Genomic DNA, 14,924 nt, shown 5'->3' with positions numbered 1-14,924 from the left:
AGTCCCACCAGCAATGCAGGAGTGTCCCAGTCTCTCCACATCCCCACCAGCATTTATTGCCCTCAACTTTTTTTGATCTTTGCTGTTATTGCTGGTGTGAGATGGTATCTCATTGTTGTTTTGATTTGTATCTCTCTAATGGCTAGTGATCATGAATATTTCTTCTTATGTTTGTTGGCTGCCCAGATCAACTCCCTGGTGAAGTGTCTGTTCATATCCTGTGCCCATTTTTTGATTGGGTTATTTGTCTTGTTTTTGTACTGGCTTGTATCTTTACAGTACGGATTAGCACTCTGAATAAAAATCAGCATGTCTACCACTGTGAAGGTAACAGTGAACAAATGTCATTTAAGAGGGTCTTCAAGAAGTTCATGGAAAATAATCACATTATCTTTAATTCCATTTTTCTATAAACTTTTTTTGAAGTCCCCTCATAATTTAATAAGGCATTTAGATTTAAACAAAAAATCTCAGGACCAAAGACAATTAAGGGTCAAGATAAAAAAATTACTGTTAGTATAGCATCAATTGTGACAGAAAACAAAAGATTAAAAACAACTCAGACTTCTAGTAAATGAAGAAAAACAGAAAAAATTTTATTCTACACAATAAAAGTGGAAAGGAGAAAAGTATGTTAAGTCTCAGCTTAATACCTGTGTACACCTTGTGTATGGGTACATAAGGGGGCTTCAAAAAGACTGTGGACAAAACTCCATTGTCTTTTAATTCCATTTTTCTACTAACTTTTTGAAGCCCCATCATACATTCTTTTAAGTTAAAACAGGTATCACTCATGTAAAAACTGTAAAAAATTTTGCATTGAAATTAAAATTCACGTAACATTAAAGTCACATTTTTGTTCTATCAATGTTGGGTACCATCAAATCAGTCTGACTCATAGCAACCCTACATTCAACAGAAGAAAACACTGCCCTGTCCTGTGTCGTCCTCCCTATAGTGTCCATGTTTGAGCTCATTGTTGTATTCACTGTGCCAATCCATCTTCTTAAGGGACTTTGATTTTGTTGCTAACCTACTAGAACCAAACATGATTTCATTCTCCATGGACGATTTCTCCTGGTAACATGTCCAAAACACATGACACAAAGTCTCACCATCCTTGCTTCTAAGGAGCACACCAACTATACCTCTTCCAAGACAGACCTGTTCCTTTTCCTAGAAGTCTATGGTATATTCAACATTCTTCACCAACACCATAATTCAAATGCATTAATTCTCCTCTGGTCTCGTTCATTCACTGTCCAGCTTTTGCATGCATATGACGTGACTGAAAATACCATGTCTTGGGTATCGCGCCAGTTTAGTTCTCAAAGTGACTTCTTTGCATTTTAACACTCCAAAAATGTCTTTTTCAGATTGACCCAACATACAACAATGGTTTCTTACCTGCTGCTTCCAGGAATACCCTTTTTAGTATTCTCTTTTGTATATATCTAGGAGTAGAATTGCTTATGTTGTTGTTTTTGTTAAATGCCAGTGAGCAGATTCCAACTTACAGCAACCCTGTAATAGGGTTTCCAAGGAGCGGCTATTGTGTTTGAATCACTGTCCTTTCAGTTCAAACTGACCTTTCGGTTCAGCGCTTATCCTACAGTGCCACATCAGTTATATGGTTATTCAATGTTTATTTTTAGAGGAACCATCAAATTGTTTTCCACAGCAGTTGCACTACCTTGTATTTCTACCAGCAATAGATGAAAGGTTCCAATTACTCCACATCTTTACCAACACTTGTCATTTTCATATTTGGGGTCAAAGTCATCTCACTGGGAATAAACTGGCATCTCACTGTGGTTCTGCTTTACTTTCCCTAATGATGTGCAGCATCTTTTCATACGCTTGATGATGACTATTAATCTTATTTGGCAAAATGTCTATTCAAGTCCTCCATCCATTTTTTAGTTGGATTATTTGTCTTTTCACTCTTGAGTTGTAAGGGTTCTTTATAACACACCTCTGTCAGATAAATCATTTACAAATATTTTCTTCTGTTGTATAGGCCCTTTTCATTTTCTTGATGGTGGCCTTAAAAATACAAAGGTGCTTTCTTTTGATGAAATAAAAAAAACTATGACAATGAAATACATTGTTGTGCTGTGGGTTAATGCGCCAGACTGCAAAGCCGTTTGAACTGCAAGGTTGGCGGCTCAAGGTCACCAACTGTTCCTCAGAAATCCCATACAGGGTCGCTATGGGTCGGAACCAACTCGACGGCACTTCACACAACATTATCAGACTGAAATAAAGCTGTATCAGACTGAAGTTGTCAAAGATTTCATTTTGCTCAGTCAATCATTAACACTCATCAAAGCAGCAGTCAAGAAAACAAACGACATATTGCATCAGGCAAATCTGCTACACAAGACCTATTCAAAGTCTTAAAGACAGCAAAGATATCAATTTGAGGACTAGGGTGTGTTTGACCCAAACTATTTTGAATAATAACCTCAAATCCATGTAAAAGTGGAAGTGAAAAAAGGAAGACCATAGAAGAATTGATGTATTTGAGTTCTAGTCTTAGAGAAGAATATTCAAAGTATCATGGACTGCTAAAAGAACCAACAGATTTGTGTTGGATGTAGTACAGCCAGAGTGCTCCTCTAAAGTCAGGACTGTCAGACTTCGTCTCTTGTACTTCGGGTACATTGTCATGAGGGACAAGTCCCTGGAGAAGGATATCATGTTTAGTAGAGTGGAGGGTCCACAAAAAAGAAGAACCCCAGTAAAATGGACTGATGCAGTGGGCAACAGCAATGGAATCAGGTGTAGTGATGATTTTGAGGTTGGCACAAGACCCAGCATTGTTTCGTCTTGCTAACTCAATAGTCCCTAATAACAATACCAGGCAAGGAGTCCTGGTGTGGTACTACAAGCTGAACACCAAACTGCTGATGCTAACCGAAAGGTTGGTGGTTTCAAATCCATCTGCCAATCCTCAGAAGCCCTATAAAGGGTTGCTATGAGTTGGAACCAACTCAACAACAGGTAAGGTGGGGAGATCCCTGGATAGCATAAATGGTTATGTGCTCAATTACTAGCTGAAAAGATGGGTAATTCAAATCTACCCAGAACCAAGACAGACCGGCAAGTAATCTACTTGGAAAAGGTCATATTCTTGGAAAAGCTACAGAGCAGTACTATTCTGCACACATGAGGGGCCTGTGAGTCGGAATCACAGCCACAACATACTAGGAAAACTCTAGTCAAAACAAGGCTTATGTGGTGGTCCTAGGAACAAAATATACATTATGGTTAAGTTAAAAATTACTAAAGCTAAAGGATATTATGCAATCATAAACAGTCCAATGACTGGAAAAACAACTATCTTAAGCCTACATGGCGCACTTTTTAGGTTAAAATACAAAAACCAAAAGTGACAAAGTGAAAAAGATAAATAAAATTGAGTCAATCTCAACCCATAGCAACCCTGTATATGGTTTCCGAGGAGTGGCTGGTGAATTTTAGTCGCTGACCCTCCTGTTCAAGCCAACCCTGCAGTTGAGTGTTTATCCTGCGGCGTCACACCAGGACTCCTACAGTCATTGTGCTTGTTCTTGCTAAGTGCCAATGAGTTAATTCTGACTCGTACTAACACTGTGCAAGGTTTCCAAGGAGCAGCCGGTGGGTTTCAACTGCCAAACCTGTAGTTTGTAGTTCAGTGCTGATCCTACAGCACCAGGAGATACGAATATATTCAACTCAGTAATATATGATGGATGAAGCACACAAAAAATATAAGTATGGAGGAGATCTGAATAAACATACTGGCAAGTTAATAGCTATCTACACAGACATGCCTTGTTTTTTATCGTGCCTTTCTGTACTGTACTTAACACACTGTCTTTTTGATAAATTGGAAGTTTATTTCAACTCAGCATCAACCAAGTCTATCAATGCTATTTTTCCAACATCATGTTGTTCACTTCATGTCTGTGTGTCATATTTTGGTAAAGTCTTATAATATTTTTAAATTTTCCATAATGCTATTGCATACTTAGTAAACCACAATATAACATAAACACAACTTTAATATGCACTAAAACTCAAAAACTTCATGTGACTTGTTTATTGTAATATGTGCTTCACTGCAGAGATTTGGGATGGAAACCCCCAGTATCTCAAGGTATTCCCAACAGTAGATAGTATCAAACAACTTCAGGATATACATTCTTCACAAATATAAAGCATATATTAAGAACTGACCACATAATGCAAGTCTCAACCAATTTCAGAGGATGAGCACATCATGTTAATCACATTCTCTACAAGCACATCAGTTTAATCAGAAATGAAATTAATAAAATAGAAAAACCATATACTCCAGTGAATAAGGAATCCCGGTGTGGCACTGTGGGTTAATGAGAAGGACTGCAAAGTTAGTTTGAACTGCAAGGTCAGTGGTTCAAGCTCACAAACTGCTCCTCTGAAACCCTATACAGGGTCCCTATGAACCAATGTGACAGCACTTAACAACAGAGTGAATAAGGACTCACGGTACGTGCTGTAGGATCAGCACTAGACTGCAAACCACAAGGTCAGAAGTTCAGACTCACCAGCTGCTCCTCAGAAACCCTATACAGAACCAACTCAACAGTACTTAACAAAACAACAACAACAGAGTGAGTAAGGAGTCCTGGTATGGCACTGTAGGATAAGCTCTGAGCTACTAATCACAAGGCCGTCAGTTCAAGCCTAACAGCTACTCCTGGAAGCCCAATACAGAGTTGCTATGAATAGGAAGAGACTCAACAGCACTGAACCACAGTAACAACAGTGAATAAGCAAGACTATAAGCTTATCCTTTAAAAATACTTAATGACATAAACATGCCCTTTAAACAAGAGAAGAAGAAAAAAAAGGCTAGAAAGTACAATTAGAATACTAGGTATGAAAAAATAAAGAAATAATTATAAATGATACTGATACCAAAAAGGTAGTATATCAAAAAGGACTCGTTTTATGCTAATCAATCTGAAAATTTATAACACTATAGAATTTAACTTGGTAAAACTGTCTTAAAAACAAACTTGAGCAGACACATATTCATTATTGTTGTTGAGTGCCACTGAGTCGGTTCCTACCCATAGCAACCCTGTATAGGGTTTCCAAGGAGCAGCTGATGAGCTTGAACCGCCAACTCTGCTGTTCCAACCAAATGCAGTGCGAGCACATTAACCCACAGCACCACACCAGAACTCCATATATTTACTACAGGAATTAATTCTTTCTCTAAGGAAATTACTGAGTATTGGTATGGTGCTAGAGGATAATGCACTGGATTACTAGGTCAGTTTGAACAGTAAGGTTGGCAGTTCAAATTCACCAGCTGCTCCTCAGAAACCCTATACAGGGTCACTATGAGTTGGATCCAACTTAATAGCACTTAACAATAACAACAACATGTTTTTGGCTAAATTTTTTAAGCAACTACTCAGAAATTAAGTAAGCAAAAATTAAAAAATATAAATACATTTCCCTCCATGGTAGAAAAGAACTTTCTAAGGCTTCCATACACATTATCAAGAAAAATATGAAACTGGAAAATCATGGGCAACACCATTCATGAATACACATGCAAAAAACCTTAAACGAAGTGAATTCAGCAATTCATAAAAAGATTTATGCAAAATGATCAAGCTGTACTATCCAAAAATAGAGACTGGTTTATAATCACAAAGTCAATTGATGTAAATGTATCAACAGCTTATAGATGAGAAATCATGTGAGCAATATAGTGACAAGAGCCTTTGAGAAGGTGGCTGACTCAAAGCTGAATATTAAAAACTCTACATTTCCAGGCTACCAACAAGTAACTAGAAAATATTTTTTTTTAAATCGTAACTCAGAGTAATATCAAAACTGTAAAGAATTTAGGGAATGAAAATTATCAGGAGACTTGAATAGGCACTTCCACAAAGCAAAAACACAAACAGCAAATAAAACCTCTTATATATGTAGTGTCCCTAGGAGACTCAAAACAAAAATGGTTGCTATTAAGTCGATTCTGACTCATAGCTACGGCATGGGACACAGAACTGTCACATAGGATTTTCAGTGCTGTGATCTTTCCAAGGTTGTCCTGGTGTGGCGCTCACCAGCTGTTTCCTGGAAACCCTATACAGGTTGGCTATGGGTCAGAATTGACTTGGACAGTACTAGTAACGACAACAATCCTTACAAAAGCAGACTGACAGACACATCCTTCTCCAAAGGAATCACAGTTGGGTTCAAACCACCAACCTTTTGTTTCAGCCGAGTGCTTAAGTATTGTGCCACCAGGACTTGTCTGCTCAAAGATAACACATTCGAATATAACTGCCCCAACAATACACTAGAGATAACCCATTTATCAGGAAAACCAAGTCATATAAATCATGATAGTCAACAGTTAACCTGAGGAAAACCCTATCTCAAGAAGAGAAAAAACACGTGTAGAATCATTTTGGTGTTGTTTGCCACTGAGTGGTTTCAAATTACAGTGACTTTCTTTAGAGCAGTTGATAGATTACCAGTCCAGTGCTTATCCAACAGCACCACACCAAGGCTCAATTTATGTTAAACATGAGGAATGTTTCCACAAACTTTTTGAAGTCCCTTTATATACTTTGTTTTAAGTACCATGGAGTCGGTTCCAACTCATAGTGACCCTGTATAGGGTTTCCGAGGCTGTAAATCTTTACGGGAGCAGAACGCCTCATCTTTCTTCCACAGAGGCGCTGGTAGTTTCGAACTGCTGACCTTGAGGTTGGCAGCCCGACTCGTAACCACTACACTACCAGAGCTCCTTTTATATACTTTATTTGGTGTTTGTAAGTGTTGCCAAGTCTATTCTAACATAACTCTGTATATAGAGTTTCCAAGAAGCAGCTGGTGGGTGTGAACCTCCAACCTTATGATTTGTTGTCCAGCGCTGATCCTACAGTGCCATGTGACAAAACATTTAAGTAATTACAAACACAAATTCATGAGCATAGTTATTGTTAACGACACGGGAAAAAGATGGAATTGGGAAAAAACATCCAGGGGACTTAATACATCATTGTAATTTTTAAAACTAGGTGGTGGGTTCATAGTAGGTAAATCTTAACACATCTTGAATCAATATTTAATAATAAAAAACACCAATTTTTTTGTTTTAAATATTATTTCTATAATTTAAAAGAACCATATAATAAGATAAACAAGGAGATTGACTCTTAGGCTGAAGAAGACAATTAACAACAGAAATTACAGAAAGACAAAACTGTTATGGAATGTGACACCAAGTCAATTGAATCACCGACCTTGTGGTTCAAATCAACCTTGATGTTGAACATCTTACCAATGCTCTTTCTCAAATACTATCACGCCATTTTAATTATCAAAACAAATTATCAACTACATCTATCTGTACACACTCAAGCCACACTATAAATCCACCTAATGCATGTGCCAAAGAATTAAAATTATTTGTACTGTATGTACAGCTTCCAACTTTATAAATATAAATTGATATTCAGTATTACTGCCAGCTATGTAAAGCAATTATATTTTAATGGGTTATGAAGATAAGTAACAGCCATGGCAATCTAATGATCTTACGAAAGTTTGAGCAATCTAATTTCATTCTTAAGAGTTCTGATGCTGCAGGGTAAGCACAAAATAGATTTGAACTGCAAGGTGGGTGGTTCAAACCCACCAGCCGCTCCTCGGAAACCCTATAATGGGTCGCTATGAGTTGGAACCGACTCCACAGCATGTAACATTTTGTTATTACTAAGTGCCATCAAATTGGTTCCAACTCATAGTGATCCTGTATTGGGTTTCCAAGGAGTGGCTGGTGGGTTTGAACTGCCAACCTTGTGGTTAGCAGTCCAGTGTTTATCCTACAGCGCCACACCAGGACTCCACATGCTATATATAGCACTGCCAAAAGCCTTCCAGAACGGGACGAAATTCATCACTTTGCTACCAACCATAATGGGAAATGACTGAGTACACGCCTGTTTCTAATATTTTACTAGAAACTTACTTCTTCCACCTGTCCATCTTCAGCTCCTTCTTTCTCTTTGTCTTCCAGTACATCATCATCATAATCTACTTCTTCGTCTTCATCTTCTTCAGATGATGTATCCCCGGTTCCATCAACCTGTAACACCAATGGAGCTTGTGGTTGAGCAGGTTGTGCCTGTGGTTGCTGTTGACCAGCTGCCGTTATCTGTGCTTGTGCTGGTGTGGGTGCTGCCACTGTTGTAGGTATAACTTGAGTCTTATTTCCTGTAAATAAGATTTGCTGAGGCTGGATGATGACACCTGTCTGTGGTGAAATCCCTCCAGGAAGAGGAGCCAATACCTACGGCAAAGGAAAAATCACAATTAGGAACCAGAGGATCCAGTAGCTCAGTTTTACCAGTTGGTATACGGAAACAGGCCCAAATGCTGAATAATCACCAGAAGCCGTCATGTCTCATATACATGTAAAACTACCTAAATACAGAGCAATTTTTAACTAGTATACAGGCCCACTAAGGTCCCTAGATAGGCCACATGGTTTGTACTTGTGTGCTTATCTTGGTATAGGGTTAACATTGGACTGCTAACAACAGTCTGTGATTCAAACTCACCAGCTTCTTCTTAGGAACCCTACACAGGGCCACTATGAATCAGAATAGACTCAACAGCACTTGAGACACACACACACATTAACTTAACAGTTCACAATTTAAACCCATTTAGCAGTGCTGTGAAATAAAAGGCCTATTAATCTACTTCTATAAAGATCCTGGTGTGGTACTGTGGATTAATGCGCCAGACTGCAAACCCATTTAAACTGCAAGGTCAGCGGGTCAAGCTCGCCAACTGCTCCATGGAAACCCTATACAGGGTCGCTATGGGTCAGTAGCACAGTGGTTACGAATTGGGCTGCGAATCGCAAGGTCAGCAGTTCGAAACTACCAGCTGTTCCGCAGGAGAAAGATGAGGAGGCTTTCTGCTCCTGTAAAGATTTACAGCCTCGGAAACCCTGTACAGGGTCGCTATGAATCGGAACCGACTCCACGGCATATAACAACAACAACAAAATGGGTCAGTAGAAACTCAATGGCACTCCACAACAATTAACAACAACATAAAGATTGTTGTTTTTGGTGAGTGCCATGGAGTCAGTTACTACTCACAGAGACCCTGCACAGGGTTTCTGAGGCTGTAAACCTTTATGGGAGCAGAATGTTTCATCTTTTTCCCTCGGAACAGCTGGTAGTTTCGAACTTCTGATCCTGAGGTTAGCAGCCCAACTTGTAACCACTATGCTACCAGAGCTCCTTATAAAGATTATACCTAAGAAAAGTCTTCGGTAACAGGTTTTGGCATTAACCTATTAAGTTCTCACTTTACTCTTCAAATTTGCAAGCAAAAACAATCTTCTAAGAACACACTTGGTACCTGAACAACATGGATTTGAATTGTGAGGATCCAATTATATTGTGGACTGTAATAACCATTTTGGCACCAATTAATTTCCACGTGAACCCTTTCTTTCTAGAACATTGCATACTGCAGTAAAAGGTGATCTCTAGTGGTTCACGCGCAGTTTTCATTGTGTTTAGTACAATACTGTAAACCTTCAATAACACCAAGGAACCCATATGAATTCCCACTGATGCTGAATTGCTTGACATGTACTGTAGACTGAGGTCTGCTGCTGCAGTTACCTGCAATTTCAGGATAAATGACTCCAGCATAAAGACCATTTTGAAAAATCAAAAGGAAATTTGTGAAGTTGCCGCTACGTGACAGCCGGCATGAAAACCTTGTATTTTTTGTGAAATACCTTGCCTCATATTGGAAAACACAGCTTTTATGCCCATGTAATATATAATACACATAAACAAACAGGATCAACCATGTAATCATCAAGGTTTCCAGTCAAGAATAGGCTATCAATTAAGTTTTTGCAGAGTCAAAAGATAAACATGAATTTTCTACTGTAGAGGGTTCGAGGGTGTGTGGTGGGGGCACTGCTACTAACCCCCGTGTTGTTCAAGGCTCAACTATTGCTAATAGCATTTACTTGAGCACTTATTACATATAAAGGAGCCCTGGTGGTGCTGTGGCATAGGGCGGCTACTGCAAGGTCTGTGGTCAAAACCCATCACCTGCTGCAAAGGAAAAAGATGAGGGTACCTGGTCCTGTCAAGATTTACATTCTTCAAAATCCTATACATGGTCACTATGAGTTGAAATCACAGTGGGTGCTATGTAGAGGAGTCCTGCTGGCCCAGTGGTTATAAGCGCTCAGCTGCTAACTAAAAGGTTAGCAGTTTGAACCCACCAGCCACTCTACAGGAGAAAAATGTGGCAGTCTCGTCCAAAAAATTTACTAGCCTTAGAAACCCTGTGGGAAAGTTACACTCTGCCCTAAAAAGCCATTATATGTTAGAATTGACTCATCATCAAAGGCTTTGGTATGGTTTTGCTATGATAGACACCAAGCCAAGAATTACACATACTATTTGTCTGCTTGAGATATGAAGAGAATTAACAACTTGTTCTTACTATTATTCTACAGTGCATCCATCCGTATGAAGAACACTGAACTGGGACTCTTTGGACAGTTTTGTCTTATGACCATAAATGTAAATTATAATAGAGCCAATCATTTTAACTTCTCTTACCTCTGGTCACTTCACTGTTAGACTAGATCAATGATTCTCAACTCTGGCAACAAATTAAAACTACCTGGTAACTTATAAAAATATGACTAGGCCCACCCACCTCCAAAATTCAAATTCAACTGATGGAAAAATGAAACCTATTCATTATATTTAAAGCTCTCCATATGACTCTTGGGAGTCCTGGTGTGGCACTGTGGGCTAATGCACTGGACTGCAAAGTCATCAACTGCAAGGTTGTCTGTTCAAGCTCACCAGCAGCTCCACAGAAACCCTTTACAGGGTCGCTATGGGTTAGAACTGATTTGACAGCACGTAACAACAACAACATGATTCTTTGGCAGAATAACAGCTGAGAATTTCCAGATCAAATGATTTCTAAAGTACCTTCCAGTTTCTACATTCTGTGAGATTCTAAACTACAACTCAGAATTAATTCCATCCATACTACACGCCTGGTTTAGCACTGTAAGGAACAGCACTAGACTGTGAATCACAAGGTTGGTAGTTCGAACCCACTAGCTGCTCCTCAGAAACCCAATGCAGGGTCGTTATGAGTTGGGCACATAAGGAACCAACCAACACAATATTTAAAACTTAAAAGCACCAATTTCCTATTAGAATCAAAGAATATACAAATACTAAGACATGGTATTTTCCTTGAACAATTTATAGATGAATGGCATCAATAAATAAAAGAATTGAACTCAAAGAGATAGACTATATTATAGACATATGATATGGTGTTAAGAGAACACAGTAGGTGGTAGTGGTGGTGGTGGTGATGGTGTGTGCCATCGACTCAGTTCTGACTCAAAGCAATCCTATACAGGATTTCCAAAGTCATGCATCTTATGAGAGCAGAAAGCCTCATCTTTCTCCCACAGAGTGACGGGTGATTTATACTGCTGACCTTGCAGTTAGCAGCCTAATCCGTAACCTGCTCTACTACCAGAACTCTTTAAAGAGAACCAAGGAGAGAATACCAAACTCAGGTTGTGGAACAAGGCATGATCAGAGAAGCCTTCCTAGCAAGTAATACGTAAGTTGCTGCATTGCTGTAAGAAGATCCAGGCTTTTTTGTTTGGCGAGACGTTTGTGGGGACAGAACAGAGGGAGCTACTAGAAACAGCTCTGGTAGCTTAGTGGTTATGAATCGAGCGGCTACTAATCTCAAGGTCAGCAGTTCAAAACTACCAGCAATTTCATGGGAGACAGATGAAGCTTTCTGCTCCTGTAAGTATTTACAGCCTTGGAAACCCTATGCAGCAGGGTCACTATCAGTCAGAACCGAATACTCAGCCCATAACCACCAACCACCACTAGAAGGAAGGTGACCTGGTGACCTGGTGTGGCACTGTGGGATAAAGCACTGGAACACACGGTAGATTGGAAGTACAAGGTCAGCGGTTCAAACTTACCAGCAACTCCTTGGAAACCCTATACAGGATCTCTATGAGTTAGAACCAACTAGACAGCACCTAAAAATAACACTAGAAGGAAGGTCAAAGGTGACATTCTAAAAAGAAATTACATCAGGTAAAACACAATTTTTAAAAAAAGGTAAGTAGGCATTGGCCCAGGATCGAACATTGTTTCGTTCTGCTGTGCATGGAGTCGCTATGAGTCGGTTCCGACTCGATGGCACCTGACAACAACAACAACAACAAAAGGCATTGGATTAATATTCTTCCTCTGATTTGACCTTTTATCATTGTATTAGCATACCAAGATTACATTTTGTGTAAAGTACCAAAGTTCCCCAAGACAGTAACCATTCCTCTTTTATCATCGTACCCAGAGTGCAAAACAATGTAACACTTGTCACATAAGGAAGTATTAAGTATTTGTTAACTTTGATCTATAGAAAAAATGAGCAGATAACAACTTCGAAAACAGCAAGAATTAAACATTAAACAGCAAGAATTAATTATCAGACTGTGAAAAAGATCTTATAAACCACAGTAAGGAGTTTAGACGTTTTTCAAAACGCAATACAAAACTGTTAATAAGATGTTAACATTTTTAGAAAAATGACTCCATAAAAAGAATCAAGACATGGAATAGCTAAAAGGGGAATTAGAATTTGCCTACATAAATAGGCTTCTAATTAAGCCTTTGTGGAGTATGGGGCCTTAGGTGGAATCCTGAGGCCCCAGCCAGAACCTTCTGATGTGGGACATTTCCATTAGAAAACACATGCAGATTAACTCAGAACAGCTGGGAAAACAAGATTCTCATAGAAAGAAAGACCAGCAGAAAAAAAGCTGTCCATTTGACTGTAAGAATATCAAGCAAGCTGTTGGCTTTGGAGCCATCCAGGCAAGAAAAGTCAACTCATCAGGGAAAACCTCCTCCTAAGACTGGAACTCAAAGAGAACACAAGAACAGTCTACTATGCTGCCTGGTGATTACCCTGGTCTTCTTGTAAGTGGAAGTGGGGAAACGCAGCAATGAAGACATGCGTTGAATTTGGCCATGTTCCATTGACACTTGTTGGTCTTGAGATGAGAGAAGAGACGAGAAGGGCTGACTGGTCAGAAGTTTAGGGGCATGCATGAACTCCCGTGCTCACAGGCACTGACCTAGCCACTGGGGTCTATAGCTGAGAGTGAACTGACCAACTGGTCTGAACTTGTGCATGAACTCCCACAAACTTGTACCTAGTGTCCACTTGACCCAGCTTGGAAGACTAGCTGACCAGAACTAGAACAGATGAAGATAAAGATGCTTGAAACTGTGAGCAAAAATAAACTGCTTTAATTTGATGAACTGGATCTTTGCTTATGGATTCAGGTGAGCAAAATTCCAACCAAAATGGAAGGATTCTTCATATGAAGGATCAAGATTGTTTTCTCAATGCACTGGATTACTAGGGACCAGCAATTTAGACACTGGCTATCAAAAATAGGGGGGAGGGACTATATAGGGTGCTTAGTTTTAGAATGAGACGCGAACTATAGAATTTCCACTGAATAATTTTCCTCTTTTTCAGATGGATCTGGTGAAAGGGTATGGGGATGATGGTGACAGGACTTTATTATTCAACTGTAAATGATAGCAAGATTAATTGCAATTGCCAAAAATGTAATTATAGAAGATGTGTTAACTAAAAGGGGGGGAGTAATTAATCTTTCATTACAGGAACACAAGATCCCAGTGGTTAAGCGCTCAGAACATGAGTGGAGCATGAGGAACTACCTAGAAAAGCAGAGACTGTGGCAGTGGCTATAACATGGAGAGATAGAATAGGGTTGTGTGCCGCCCTGCAGGTAGGAGACTGGATGCAAAATGTGCCCTTTGGATATTCAAATGAATTTATTTTTTTGTTTTGTTTTGTATGTGTATATCAAATATTCTTGCTTTCTCAATTTGTGAAAAATGAGATGTAAAAGGAAAACCACAGGGAGGAAGCAGAGTAACTGTTGTTGCAGGGAAGGGACTAATCATTTACATAAAACAAAAGGTATAACTGGTTGAATGTAAAGCTTATTATCTTGTCTGTTCACTTTCACTCAATTCACAATAAAAAGTTTAAAGAATCAGGACATTAGGATCTGCAGCATTGGAGAAAAGCTTAAGACTTTGTATAGACATGTTGTTGTTAAGTGCCGTCATGTTGTTTCCAGCTCATAGCAACCCTTGTATAGGGTTTCTAAGGAGCAGACAGTGGGTTTGAACTACTGACCTTGTGCTTCACCATCCAGTGCTGATCTGACAGTGCCACACCAGGAGCGCTTGTATAGATATAGTCATGGGAAAAGGGAGGGGGAACCACACACAGAGTTCATACAGAAAGAAGGAAAAAGAACTGCATGGTGCTCACAGATGCTTTTACCTGTTGTATAACAGGAGCTTGTACTCCACCAGGCTGCATTTGTGGAATAACCTGCTGCTGCAGAACCACTGATTGCTGAGGCTGAAAAATATACTGGGCACCATTGGGTGCTCTGACCACTTGCAGAAGTTGGCCTAAAGAGAAAGTACACATTCCAAGTTACCATTTTAGCAGAGGCAATTTCAAAATAATTAAAAATACAGGCAATCCCTTAGGTTTATAAACAAGATTGGTTCTTAAATATGCCTTTAAGTCCAATTTACAGGTAAGTTGAAACCCACCAGCCACTCTATGGGAGAAAAATGAGGCTTCTTGCTCCTGTAAAGATTTATAGCCTGAGAATCAACTCAATGACAGTAGGTTTGGGGTTCAGTGCAGGAAAATGCTTGAAGACTTTTCAGTGACTTAAAAGCTGA

The 14,924-nt window shown here is 39.3% G+C and overlaps 1 protein-coding gene across 1 annotated transcript in view; it reads right to left on the bottom strand.

Moving 5' to 3' along the window:
• Positions 1 to 14,924, bottom strand: part of GTF2A1 (general transcription factor IIA, 1, 19/37kDa) — a 70,089-nt gene that overhangs the window by 13,423 nt on the left and 41,742 nt on the right. The window contains exons 6-7 of the mRNA XM_006864752.1: positions 14,509 to 14,642; positions 8,033 to 8,353 (exon numbers count right to left, since the gene is read on the bottom strand). Of these exons, the coding sequence (XP_006864814.1) occupies positions 8,033 to 8,353; positions 14,509 to 14,642 (455 nt within the window). The remainder of the gene's footprint in view (positions 1 to 8,032; positions 8,354 to 14,508; positions 14,643 to 14,924) is intronic.

The sequence above is a fragment of the Chrysochloris asiatica genome, unplaced genomic scaffold, assembly GCF_000296735.1.
Source record: "Chrysochloris asiatica unplaced genomic scaffold, ChrAsi1.0 scaffold00070, whole genome shotgun sequence".
Classification (NCBI taxonomy): domain Eukaryota; kingdom Metazoa; phylum Chordata; class Mammalia; order Afrosoricida; family Chrysochloridae; genus Chrysochloris; species Chrysochloris asiatica.
This window is presented reverse-complemented; position numbering and strand designations above follow the sequence as displayed.